At 36.3% G+C, this 13,709-nt stretch overlaps 1 protein-coding gene across 1 annotated transcript in view; it reads right to left on the reverse strand.

The window, feature by feature from the left end:
• Window positions 1-2,667: 2,667 nt before the first annotated feature.
• trim37 (tripartite motif containing 37) overlaps window positions 2,668-13,709 on the reverse strand; it is a 45,190-nt gene continuing 34,148 nt past the window's right edge. The window contains exons 22-25 of the mRNA XM_023342302.1: window positions 10,687-10,888; window positions 10,509-10,600; window positions 8,698-8,808; window positions 2,668-5,018 (exon numbers count right to left, since the gene is read on the reverse strand). Coding sequence (XP_023198070.1) covers window positions 4,972-5,018; window positions 8,698-8,808; window positions 10,509-10,600; window positions 10,687-10,888 — 452 coding nt within the window. The 3' untranslated portion in view covers window positions 2,668-4,971. The remainder of the gene's footprint in view (window positions 5,019-8,697; window positions 8,809-10,508; window positions 10,601-10,686; window positions 10,889-13,709) is intronic.

Consider the following 13,709-nt stretch of genomic DNA (forward strand, 5'->3'; position numbering starts at 1 on the left):
CTGTTGCCTTGCAGCAAGAAGGTCCTGGGTTCGATTCCCGGCCGGGGTCTTTCTGCATGGAGTTTGCATGTTCTCCCTGTGCATGCGTGGGTTCTCTCCGGGTACTCCGGCTTCCTCCCACAGTCCAAAAACATGACTGTTAGGTTAATTGGTCTATCTAAATTCTCCCTAGGGGTGTGTGTGTGTGTGAATGGTTGTTTGTCCTGTATGTCTTTGTGTTGCCCTGCGACAGACTGGCGACCTGTCCAGGGTGTACCCCGCCTCCCGCCTGGAACGTAGCTGGAGATAGGCACCAGCAACCCTCCCGACCCCATTAGGGACAAAGGGTGAACAGAAAATGGATGGATGGATGCACTGTGGCACACTTGCTGTACATACAGTATATTTACATATACATATCTGCATTTTTTAAATCTTGCAAGGACTGCTCTTAAGTTGCTTCTATATTAACAGCATTTTATGTTTTTACAATTTATAGCATTTTATATTTTATTTTATCTACAACTACTACTCAGTGGTAGGTGTTATTGTGTCTTGTCTCTATGCTGTAACTGCGAAGTAATTTCCCTGCTGGGATGAATAAAGTACTTCTATACTCTATATGTATTTCAATGTTTACCTATCTTGATATCAGAAAGGCGTTTCATAGAGTGGGAAAGATTAATATCTCAATATATTTGGCAGGGGAAAAAGGCAAAGGTTAGGTATAAAACGCTGCAGTTAAAGAAAGAGAAAGGTGGACTGGGTTTTCCCAATCTACAGATTTATTACCCTGCAGCTCAGTTAAGACCAGTGTTCTGTCTAAGCTCTCCATCCTACGATGCAAGGTGGAAAGATTTGGAAGGAACAGTGGAAGGAAAACCTTTAATATCAGTGCTAATGGACAAGGATTTACAGGAGGGGCTGAATATACCACATGAGTCAATGCTACACACAATGCTGGATTCTTGGAGAAAGGTAATTAAAATTTGTGGATTGGGTAACCAGATAAAAATACTCAGATGGTGTGCATTTGATTAAACTTTTAAACCGAACAAGATTGACAGAAGATTTAGAGGATGGATCCAAAAAGGATTAACCACTTACTATACATTTACCCAGAAGGGGGTGTTTCAGAGTTTTGAGGAGCTTCAGAGATCCAATGGGCTGGAGAGGGACGACTTCTTTAGATATCTACAGGTTAGGGCTTATTTTAATCAAAATATATGTGACAATTGGGAAACAGCCAAACCTGGACTTTTTAAGGTGTTTTTGTCTTTGTTGAAGTCAGGTTCATGCAAGAAACGTGTTTCCTTGCTGTACAATGGTATTCTATCCTCTAAACAAGGTGACACAAACTACATAAGAAACAAGTGGGTAAAAGAAGGAAACTTATCTATCTCAACTGAAGTCTGGGAACAGATTAACAAATTACACTGGATGACCTCGAGCTCCAATACATGGAGACAGTTCTGCTGGAAAAACACTGTTCGATATTTTGTAACTCCAGTTCAGAAAAAACATCGGGGCATGCTGGAGACTCTGTGGGACAAATGGGGCAAATCATCATCACATCTTCTGGCGTTGTCCTGTGATTACAGTTTTTTGGGAGCAATTATGTTCACACCTAAATAACATCTTTACTGAAAGAATACCATGTAAATGTGAATCCCTATATTTAGGAAACATTTCATTTGATAACTGGAATCTGGATGATAAAAAACTGCTGTTAATGCTTTTGGCAGCGAGCAAAAAGTCAATCACTAGAAAATGGTTAAAGCCTGAAGCACCTACAGTTGAGGACTGGGTCAATATTGTACAGGACATTTACATTCTGGAGAAGTTCTTTTTCTGTTCAAGATCGAAGGGAATCGTTCTTCAGGATCTGTTCTAAATGGACAACCTATGTAAAATCAGTAATTCCTGTGGACTAAATATGTCAATCACATGCAAATACTGTTGTGCAGTGTATTGTACCCTGGCTTAGGATTATGGCAAAATTATGCTCTTGATTGTGTTTTCTTTTTTTCCTCCTAACATAAGAAGAATCAGATCTGACCCTCCTTTACCCCCCACTCTCTCTTGTGTTATGGTTGTTTGGTTACTGTAAAAAAAAAAAAAAACCTGGATTGGCTTATGCTATTCCTTCTTATACTTCCACTGTGTTGGAAGTTGAATTGTACAATGTAATTGTAACTTGCCTTTCCAAATAAAAGATTAAATATTAAAAAAAAATTAAAAAAAGTTGTGTGAACCACATGTGTGGTTTTCATGTGGTCACATGGGATTTTTTTGTAAGGGTGGTGATGGCAAGGATTTCATCCAGGAGAGAGCACACACCCTATCTGGTTCGCCTCAGCAGACAGCTCAAAAGTGATTGCTTGCCTGTGGCCTGATTGCCAGGCGCCGTAACACTGAGTGCCTAGTCTTGGACTTCCTCCAAGTCTGACTTGGAGGAAAAGACCACAGCCAATGTGCTGTTCCTGTTGCTGCAGTAGTTTCCATCCGGGTCTTTGCTACACATATATTAATTTTTTTACTTTTGTCCTGACAAACGTCCAAGTTAACATCCTCCAGCATGTTAACTGTACACTCCAGCATTCAGGTAACACCTGATTCAACTTGTTTTGCTGATACATTTGGGATAAAAAAAAAATAAAAAGCCATAGACTACTTTTTTGTGTGCTATAAAACATTTTATTTATTAGACAAAAATATCCACGTGTTGCATTTTAGGAACATTCAAAATAAAAGCAGCTTTTGGCAGAAATGGAAATCAGACAACACTACATGGTGAGAATCCTGCTGCCATGTGTTCAGATACAGAAACAGAAAAAACATGGCAACTGATTTTTCCTTCAATCTACTTTTAGTTGTGTCAGCAAAGCCATGGACTCCAGTCTAAAGCCAGCCTTATCAAAATAGGCTCCAATATATACTCAAATATTTACAATGTAAACTAATGACAGAACAATGTTTAAGGGTTGGATGAGAGTTAGAAGTCCAGAAAGGTGTAAAACATCCTAATGTCAATGTATGTTTATAGCTAAGGTTACAGCATTGACCTCTATTATTCGCTTCTGTTCTGTTTATCCGGAGCACTGAGGTGTAAATAACTCCACCAAGAAAAGCCAGCAGCAAAAACATGTTCCATAAGAACTGACCTTTAATGATGAAGATGTGCTTCATTCCAGCAAAATAACACTTTTCTAACACCTGCTCAAAAAACAGAGCACATCAAACCAGTTGAAGTTTGATGTGTTCAAACTTCAACTGGTTTGAAGTTGGAAAGTAAGTAGTTACTTTCCACCTGTAAGTCTGTGATGAAGACCAGGGGTTCATCACTAATAAAAGAGTATTGATGGTATGTTATGTTTATTTACAGACTAAATGTTTCCTGTTTCAGTTTTTTATTTCAGTTGCATTGTGACATTTAGTTGAACAGTCTTTCAGGTAGGGAGACTAGCCTGTACAGGGAGAATGTGGGGGGAAATGTAAGTCTGTTTCTGATAACTTCTATGAGCTTGCTAATTGTTTGAGAGCTTACCTTTCCCAGTGTGTCTCCTCAGCAGGGTGGAGCAGCAAAAGGAGACAGATGCTCCAGGTGCTTCTGAAAAGCTCCTGGAGCACACCATGTCAATTAGGAGGGGTAATGCTCTGAGTATTTATATTAAATTTACATTAAGTTAAATGTATGCTTTGACTGACCTTAGTTTAGTTGTAATTATTTGCATGCATGTAAGTATTTATTGGTACCATTTATTGTTTTTGTGTTAGGTTTGTGTAAATAATGTTTATTTCTTGTTTTGTTTTGATTACTTGGTATGAATGGTGAAATTGCCCCAGGTATAAAAGCCAGCTTGCTTGCCTCACTGTGTATTGGGTGTGGGTGCAAATGTAACATGCAGCTCTGAATAAATCCACCTCGACTGCGTTTTGTTGTCATGCCTCCTTTTTAAACCCTGAGCCTCCGCCGATCAAAGTGACAAGGTCCAATTTTCATTTGATTATTACTTACTAATTAACAGAAAATATACTTAGATTTCTTAGTTTTCACATGGAACAAAAGAAATCATCACACTTCAAGTTTATGAAGTGAGGTGGCTTCTAACACATAGTGATGATAAAGTAAACATCTGTTTTGTAAAGCTACAGAAAGCATCAAAGTTTTATTGTACATACAGTATCTGAGCAGTAGCAGTTTTCAAATCCAAGAGAATAACTGTAATCACCATGCTGTTCGATAAATAAAAACTCCAATAGTTAACTTCAGAAATTAAAGGGAAAAAATCACTGTGTAGTTCAGCTTTTGGGAGGTTTTAATCTGCTAAACTGATAGTTTAAATCACGATCTTGCTGGAAAAACCAAGAAACAAAACAGAGCACTTTCATGCACTGCAAAAACTCAATCTTACCAAGTATTTTAGACTATTTTCTAGTAGAAGTATCTTAATACACTTAAAATGAGACAAATCTAACTTACAAGGAACTTTTCTACAAAACACAAGAGCTTATTTTGAGTTGATAATTCCTTTATACTTAAGAAACAGTCCTATTTGCACTGGTATTACACTGGTATTGTAAATCCAGTAGCCCGTATTTCACAATCAATGGGCAGTGGACCATTACGTAGCAACTTGGTACTTGGTAAGATTTTGTTTTTTTTGCAGTGTGGACAAGATACTATAAAACATCTGGATAATGAAAACCATTCCAATAAAACACAGAGAAAGTGAGAAATACGATGATAAACAAAAGTGGGTCATATACTTAATTAGATAAGGTAATACTTCATAAATAAATAAAAGTATGTTTGCCACTTGAGTCTCTGAAATCTCTGACTTGTTTACTCACACTCATGAACATACTGCTTTTATCAGCGTCTTGGTCATAGTCTGAGAATCTGCAGGACACCGATGAATGAATCTGCCTCGTGTTTATACTCTCAATGTTTGTGGCCATTGTGGATTTCGTGTTTGGACTCCTAAGACATCACCTGATGGCAGGAAGTCCATTGTCGTCGGACAGGAGCGGTTCTCCTGGATGAAAGAGGAGAAACGTGTCTGATCCTGCAGAGATGGTTCATTCTTATGTACATAACACACTTTTTTCCCCAGTCAGGAATTCTTCCAAAGAAGCCAGCAGTAACATTTGCATGGTCCAAAATTAATGCATTTTCGTAATAATGATTTCTATTTAAAGCAAACATTGATACACATTACTGCAGCTCCCACGAAAAAATGTTAAAGAACACCCACAGGTGGGTGGAGTAGCCAAAATATTACTACTTTTAAGATAGCACTACTTAAGTAAAAGCAAAAAGTAGCCGTCTAAGAAAATGCTCAACTTAGAGTAAAAAGTATTTGGTTAAAAGGCTACTCAGTAACTGATTAAAACAATAATCACTTAATATTTAAAAAATACGTCAGACATAACAAAATATAATTTTTTATTTATTTTTTTCTCCGAAGAGTTTTTGCGGTGCTAGTGGCTCATATTTTTTTCTACAGTAGGCAGACAGGAAGGAGGGTGAGGAGAGGGGGGAAGACATGCGGCAAAGGTCGTCGGGACCGGGAGTCGAACCCGCAACGTCCGCGTCAAGGACTAAGGCCTCCAAACGTGGGGCGTGCTAACCTCCTGCGCCACCACGGCATGCCCCCCAAAATATAATTACCGTAAATTCTGGACTGTCAGCCGGTATTTTTTTTCCCCACACTTTGAAAACTGCGGCCTATATTAAGGTGCGGCTAACGCGTGCTTTTATTTTCATGCCGCCAAAAATATTTTGACTCGTAACACTAGACCAATCAAATTGATGAGTTGTTCGCAGAGGTCCAATGAAATTGTGCTATAAATCAAGAGCAAGTTCACAATTCAATGACTGGTATTGTAAATCCAGTAGCACCTTCAGCTGTACGCACTGTGTGTACCTTGAGATTTTCCTTTAAGTAAAAAAATGAAAAATAAATTAAAACATTTTTATTTTCATTATCTAACCGTCTTCTACTAATATCATTGTGGGGGAAAAAAGGTATTTTGTGTCAAAATATCTTGTATGTAGAGGCACATCTGTATGTCTTTGGGGGTGTGCACATCTTATGCCTAAATGTTATTCAGCAGTTTATTTTGTTTGTTTATTTGGCAGATTGTCACATGCAGTCATACACATTGACTGCATAGATACTGCATATGACTATGCAGTGAAGCTAGCTAAAAACTAATAAGTGGAGTTTTAATCTCCCCGTAGTTCTAAGAGGGGTCGAGTAAACCCTGCCAGAGGTCGGGCACAGTTCTGGCAGGGTTGCCAGTTTAACAGCTTTTTTTTTTTTCTGTGGTTTCACAAACTAAAGAGCTGACGGGTCTCCCGATTGGTCGACCATGACATCTGCTGCGCTTTTCCTGAACGTCGAGCTAAGACTGCGAGTTAAACAGTTAAATCAAGTTGAAACTTTGCCAAAAGAGTAGAAATCAAGCAAACATTGTTGCTTCGCCTTCTTCTCCTCTGGAAGTCTCAGACACATCACCTGAACCTTGGGATCTCCACCCTCCATGGATCCAAGGATAGGTTTTGCTTATCTGTCTTTATTATTTAGTATAATTTGTAAATAAAAAAATAAAAAAATTTAGATCCTTTGTTTTTGTGAAACGTGCACATATGGCCAGTATTTCTGTGATCTAGGTTTGTGCTGTTTTTGTGCAACAGCAACACGCACATAATGCATGTAAGACGTTGGGGATGTGGCTGTGTTCATGTGGGTCAGGTGCAGTGGTGGGTTCGCCCTGAGAGAGACGCCTGTGGCCCGGCAAAGCGTTGCGGTTCTAGCGGTGTCCGGTGAGCGTAAGCAACGTAATTGCTGGTATGTACAGCCGTATTACAGGTACTGTTCGAAAAAAAGGATTTGCAATATGTATTTGTTTATGTTATCATATGGTCTAAGTATACGGATTAAATTAAAAGTTAAAAATATTCTCAAGTGTAATATCTTTCTTTGTAAATAGAATACACAGAAATAGAATAAGTGGGATGCCTGCGGCTTAAAATCCGTTGCAGACTGTACAATTACAAAATTGATTTTCTTTCTAAAATTAAAAGATGCGGGTTTTAATCAGGTGTGCTCTGTAGTCTGGAATTTACAGTATGTGGAAATGTTGGTATTTTAAAGACAAAAAAAACATATAAAAGCAATTACAAAATAACATCAGACTAAATAAATTTTTTTCAAATCACTTTCTTTCAATATAAAATTTATGAAACTAACAAAAACTACAGGTGTGTCTGTGTCTGAAGAATTCTTGGTTAAAACAAGGTTGTTCTTCAACTGAATGTTGTTCTTCATTAAAAAAATAGAACAGAGGGTAGAGTATCCAGAAAGCTTACTCAAGAGTAATAATACTTCATGATAAAATTACTTAAGTAAAAGTACAATATAGTAAAAATACTCATAAAAGTACATATTTCCCAGAATGTACTGGGAAATATCTCTTCACATAAATGGAAGAGAGTAAATGAAACTATGGACTATGCAACTTTGAAAATAATCGGAAGGTTAAACTAAAAGGTTTTTAATGTCCAGCGCATCATTTCCCAAATAAGGTTTAGGAATATTTTCAAACAAATTCTTTGATCTAAAAGGTTGAAATTACTTTCCATATGAAATTTTAACTAAAGCTAAGTTACCACATGAGGAGCATATAGCAAAATCAAAACTACAGAAAAGTAGACTGGTAGACTGGTACTACTGAAAAGATACTGGTTTAGAAATTGTGTATTGCCATTAGTTATGGAGTACCACAGGGCTCAGTGTCAGAGCTCATAACTGAGCATGCTGATCATGCTCAGTTATGGTTCTATTATTCATAAGGTCTGATTAATAAAATCAGCTAATCACACAACTTTTAAATTTGGAGAATATTTTTGGACCACAGCATCTGGAGAACAGCATTTATCTTCCATTACAAATGTAAAGAACCTTATAGTGAACCAGGTACTGTACTTCCTAACCTATAAAACAGGTTTTCTAAGAAGTCTTCTTTCATCTACACAGTATTGCACAAATTAGAAATATACCATCTCAGCATGATGCATAAAAAACACCCATCTTTCTGTTACCTCAACTCTGGACTATTGTAATTCTTTAAACGGTGCAGAACAAGTTCTGATGAAAATTCAAAGTTAAGGTAAATTTGTATTCAAATTTAGATTTTTATTGGTTCACTGCAGGGTTATAATAGTTTTGGGCTTGTAATTATAGTTTAGTCTTATTTCATTGTAAATATTTGTCTAATTTAGTTTAAAAACAAAAAAATAGTTTTTAGAGTGTGTTTGCTATTTTTAATGAGATATTAGTTAAATTTTGTTAAGTCTGGCTTAGTTATTAGTTATAAAAGTAGTTTAATTTTTTTCACAAGTTGGTTAATTCTTAGATGGAGAGTTCAAATATTATAGTATTTTTTTTTCTTTACTTTTGAGCGGTCAGAAGAAGGCCACAAATTCTTATTACCAATATATACTGTAGATGGCTGAATTTCATGACTTTTTTCTAATCATTTTACATCTCAAGCCCAGAGTAATCTGGGCTTGAGATGTAATTTGTAATTGATGAAATAATTGAAAATTTTTATTAAAATAATTGAAAAGTAATTGAAAATTTGTAATTGATAAAAACAGAAGTTTTGATGTGTGATTTTTTATGTTTTGTCATGGATGATGTGAGTCACCTGTGCAGGGAGGAGTGTGGTTGTCATATCGGGAATTGCTGCTCTGCAGAGCCTCGTCCTCAGTGTCGCTGTCACTGCTGGTTGCTGCCATCAACACAGATGACGACTGATCTACAAACAACACATTTTGACATTTTAATTTAAAAACATTGGAAAATGTAATTTTTTTTACCTTCTCAGCCAAAACCCAACAGCTGAGTTAACAGAAAGTCTCTCTTTTAATGTTGGCTTTGCCCTTTTGGGAAATAACCCATCAAAGCTAAATAAGCACGCAATTTCACATTAAGAATTAGGCCTGTCACTTCAATAAATTTTGTTAGACAATAAATTGTCCCAGAAGTTATTGCAATAAATGAGAGTAAAGGGGCGAGGCTTGTAGGAGCTTGTTCACATTTTCAGCCCAAGTCTGCAGTTTCAAAAAAGTTACATACTGCAGCTTTAAATATTTAAAGTAAATAAATAAAACAACCAAAACAACATATAAAAATGGATGCTGAAGTCTCGGTAAACAAAACTGTCCTTCAAAATAAGGGCTAGTTGAAACCAATGCACCAGACTGAAGACTTCTGTCATTCAGTTTTTGGTAGAAAGAAAGAGAGAAAAGACAAAACCAATAAATCATGTAAATGGAGACAGTCAAGCTTGTTTTAATTAATCATGTTGAGTTATTGCAACAGGCTTATTAAAGATTTTTGTTTATTTCACTCACAAGTAGGAGTCGCTCAATAAAATTCTGCTAGAACCAGAACCAAACGAGGAGAAGCAGCTTTCAGCATCTATGCACCACAAATTTGGAACAAACTTCCAGAAAACTGTAAAACAGCTGAAACACTGACTTCTATAAAATCTCGACTAAAAACCCACCTGTTTAGAATTGTATTTGAAATGTAATCAATTACAAATTTATTGATGGAACTTGACTTAATGCTGTGTTTTGATTGTTGATTCTATCTTGCATTGTGTTTCTGTGTTTGTAATGATGTAAAGCACTTTGAAATGCCTTGCTGCTGAAATGTGCTATACAAATAAAATTTGATTGATTGATTGATAGACAATAAATTGTTTATTGCGATAAACAATTATATTTTTGAGACAATTTAAAGTAACATAACGGAAATTGTATAATACTGCAAGTATAATGTCTCAAATATGAATAAACTTTAATTTCTAATGAATATTTAACACTGTACATTTTGAATTTCTAAAAAATAAACAAAACAACTGAAATGACAAATAAAATTAATAATGACCTCTCTTCAAAAAAAATTGCCCTTCAAATAAGGGTCTAGTTGGCACCAACGTGCCAGACTAAAAACTTTTGTCACCCAGCATTTGGTACAAAGTCAGAACAGAAAAAAATGAACAATCATGCAAATGGAAATGAAATGGAATGATAACAAGTTGGCAACCAAAGAGTGAGTGAGCTGCTAGGAAACCAAAGAGTGAGAGTTGCTAGGCAACCAAAGAGTGAGATAGAAAATGCCACCAGTCCTACTTTGCAGGCTGTCAGAGGTTGAGCGGCTAAAACTCTTTCCTCTCCCTACGTCTTCCAGACTGCTGTGCTGTTCTGGATCAGAGTTCAGTGAATATTCCATATATATTGAATATTCTCAGACGATTTATTTATTCATACTATGTGCCTGTTGCAATATACATTGTTCTTGATTTATTGTCCAGCCCTATACAAAAGGCTTATTAAAGATTTTTGTTCATTTCACTCCCAACATTTGCAAGTATATTAAACAAAACAGCTTTAAACTGCTGACCAGCTGTATTTAGCAGCTAATGCTACATAGATCTGCTGAACCCACCCTCATTTGACTGTGCTGGCGCAGAAATTCCCTCCAGCAGGGACTGATGGGAGTTTCTCGAGCTTTCCAGCTCACACTCCAACACAGTGGCCCTGCAGTAGGAGGAAATAAAATAATTATTTGATGATTTAGAGAGGCGATGTTGTTTACTGCTGCAGGAGGAGAGTGTGACTGGCACCCCAGAGTCCTGCCGCTGCAGGCCTTGCTGGCAGTTATGTAGCTCAGTCCTCCCAGGGAGAAGATCTCGTCTCTTGGTCCAGATGCGGCATACAGCTGTTTCTCTGCTGAGCACTTTTGCTTGGTGCTGGGGGAGGCTTGATCTGACGAGGAGGAGCTCAGAGACACAAGGGGTCCACTGGTGGCTTCAGATTGGAGCTCTCCTGGAACAGATCAAGACGGAAATGCAGTTCTGATTTATTTTTTAAAATACAGAACATGATGAAGAAATCAAAGTTTTTGGCAACACAATACATCAATAAGCAATTAAAATGTAGCGACAGTAAATTAAGCTAAACAAGTCCATCATTCAGAAAAAGAAAACTTGCTTTGAACTTTTAGAGGAGGTCTGAAGTCAGATTTAAAGGTAGCCTATTATTCATCCTTGAACAGTTTAGGATGGGCCTATGGGCTATACATGGTCATTACATGTTTTGCACATAATTCTCAGATTAGATGTTAGTCTACTGAGATCTGCTATTTTGAGCTCTTTTCCAAACACTCTTACATGAAAATGGATGCAAACAGATGCATTTATACACACATCTTTGAAAAGCATTAGAAGAGCCTCCTGCACAAGCAAAAAGAATGCAGCAAGTAGCTTCTGAATGGTAAGTGAACAACAAAACACATTTCCAACAGCCATTTTCCAGCGCATGCAGCGGTAAAACAAGCTGATCAAACATGCGGGAGCTCTGCTTGGGCTGCTAGGTAACAATGTACTGCCCATAAAATGTGAGTCAACATTCTGAAGGTTCATTTTCTGAAGGAACAGCTCATTTACAGAAATAAAATTGTATAACTTTTGAAACTAAGCTATTTACATTTTTTTCCTAGAAAATTTCTGAGATTAATAAAAAAAAATTTAGGTGGAAATTTACTCCCTTATTTGTCTATGTACAACGTCCCTTGTTAGTCAGTAAAAATAACTTGTTTCTTTGCTCAAATTTTATTCCACCAAGTACCACACCCGAACAGACAACCAGAGAAGAAGAAGAGTACAAACACAAAAACATATATTCCTCGCATAACGGTGCCCCTAGCGGATGGACATGTAATACAAACAAAACATAGGAGTAACATCCCTGATATGCCATTGTATGATTAAATTGTCCTGTCGAGACTAAACTTAACAGCTGAGATAAACATATTAAAGGCAAACTTACTTAAAAAAAAAACAGCTTAAGACATTTTAAGACTTCCATTTTAAATACCTGAACATGGACACCTTGTACACATATTGAATATCTACGGAAATATCTCAATGGGCTAAGCGGGGGTATTCAACTTCAGTGAAAGTTCAGGGCTTGTGTCCTGCAACCTTGATCACTGCAAAAGGTAGTGTCACAAGATATTAAGGTTTCTAGGTTTGTCACAATAATCAATAAATCAATTAACCGCATGATAAATTAAAACAAACTCAATAATTTCCACTGGTATGATTTATCATTTATCTCTATTATTCTCTCTTTCTAACAAAAACTAGAATATAAAAGTCTTCGGTCTGGTGCTTTGGTCTCAATTTTGTTTACAAAGACTTCAAAATTCATTTTATTTGTTGTTTTGTTTATTTATTTTGGATATTTAAAATGTCTACCAGTTCCAGTATTAAACGTTCATTAGAGTGTAAAGTTTACTGATCTTTTAGAATGTGTTCTTGCATCATCATTTTGCCATTACATTACTTAAAAATGGTCTCAAAACAATATTATCGTTTATTGCAATAACTTCAGGAAGAATTTATCGTCCAGCAAAATTTGTTATTGTGACAAGCATAAAGATTTCCAATATTTGCTGTTTTGTTATTTAAAATATTGAACTAAAAAATATATAAAAATAATAAATAAAAGAAGGAAAGTCTGATTTGGATTAATTCTTCAATAAATATTGAGAGATGGCATGAATCTTTTGTAAGTTTTAAGCTTTTCAGAAAATAGTTGTGTTTTTATTTATTGTGGACAAATTTGTTGTTTCTGTTTTTGGTGTAAATAATTCTCATAAAAAGGAGAAAAAATAACTAATAACTGAACCCATCTAAATAAATCTGACAACTTAGAAAATCTGAAGTTGAAACCTACGGAGCCCCCTAGGGCAAATGGGGATTTTTTTAAATTTTGTGTTACCTCGCAAAAGATTTTGCGTTCTCTCGCAATAATGTACTGATTAGTTCATGAGGCATAACTGAATACTGCAAGCCTTTCTTACGATGGCCATCCTACTTTCTGCTATTATATAAGGCTTTAGTGAGGTTTTTCCATGTATCTTAATATCTCGTTGTGAGATATCTGACTATCTGAAGTTTTTTATCTTTTTCTATAAGATAGAAATGCACCACAAACCTGTAATATAAACAGAAGATTTCTGTAAGTAGGAAAGAAGAAAAAAATACATCCAAACTTTTTGGACTATTTCTGGGATATTATCACGTGGTAATGAGTCATCTGACAGTTTTGATTGTGTCTCTTGTGTTGGTAGTCTGCATGGTTTAAAGGGATGTTTACATGTGCAGTTCCGTTGCAACCTTACGCAGACTGTGAATTAATCGATTTCAATCAGTTTTGTGCACCAAAGAGTTAGGAAAAAACTCTGAGGTTCTTTAAATGTGCATACATTTGAAATTTTAAATTGACATTTGTGACTGTATACAAAATAGACCAGCAAATATTGCAGTAACCATATTGTGAGGGAAAGCAAAAGAAACATCTCTCCCCATGTCTCCTACAGGGCTCTGTAGAAATCAATCAAATTCAATGTTTGTTAAAGAAAAAATATGTACATACAATGCTGTGCAGAAAGTAAGAATGTTAAGAGACGAGCGCTGCATTGTGCCAAAACAACCCAGTTTAAAACAGATGAGCCACTCAAGAATCAGCAACTATTTTCAGCCGTACTCCAACAGCACAGAGAGCAGAGTGGATGGTTTTAGAGCTACACTGAACAAATACTTATAAGTCAAGTAGAACCAGGCTTTAAAAACAAGATGTT

Source organism: Xiphophorus maculatus, chromosome 11 (assembly GCF_002775205.1).
Source record: "Xiphophorus maculatus strain JP 163 A chromosome 11, X_maculatus-5.0-male, whole genome shotgun sequence".
Classification (NCBI taxonomy): Eukaryota; Metazoa; Chordata; class Actinopteri; order Cyprinodontiformes; family Poeciliidae; genus Xiphophorus; species Xiphophorus maculatus.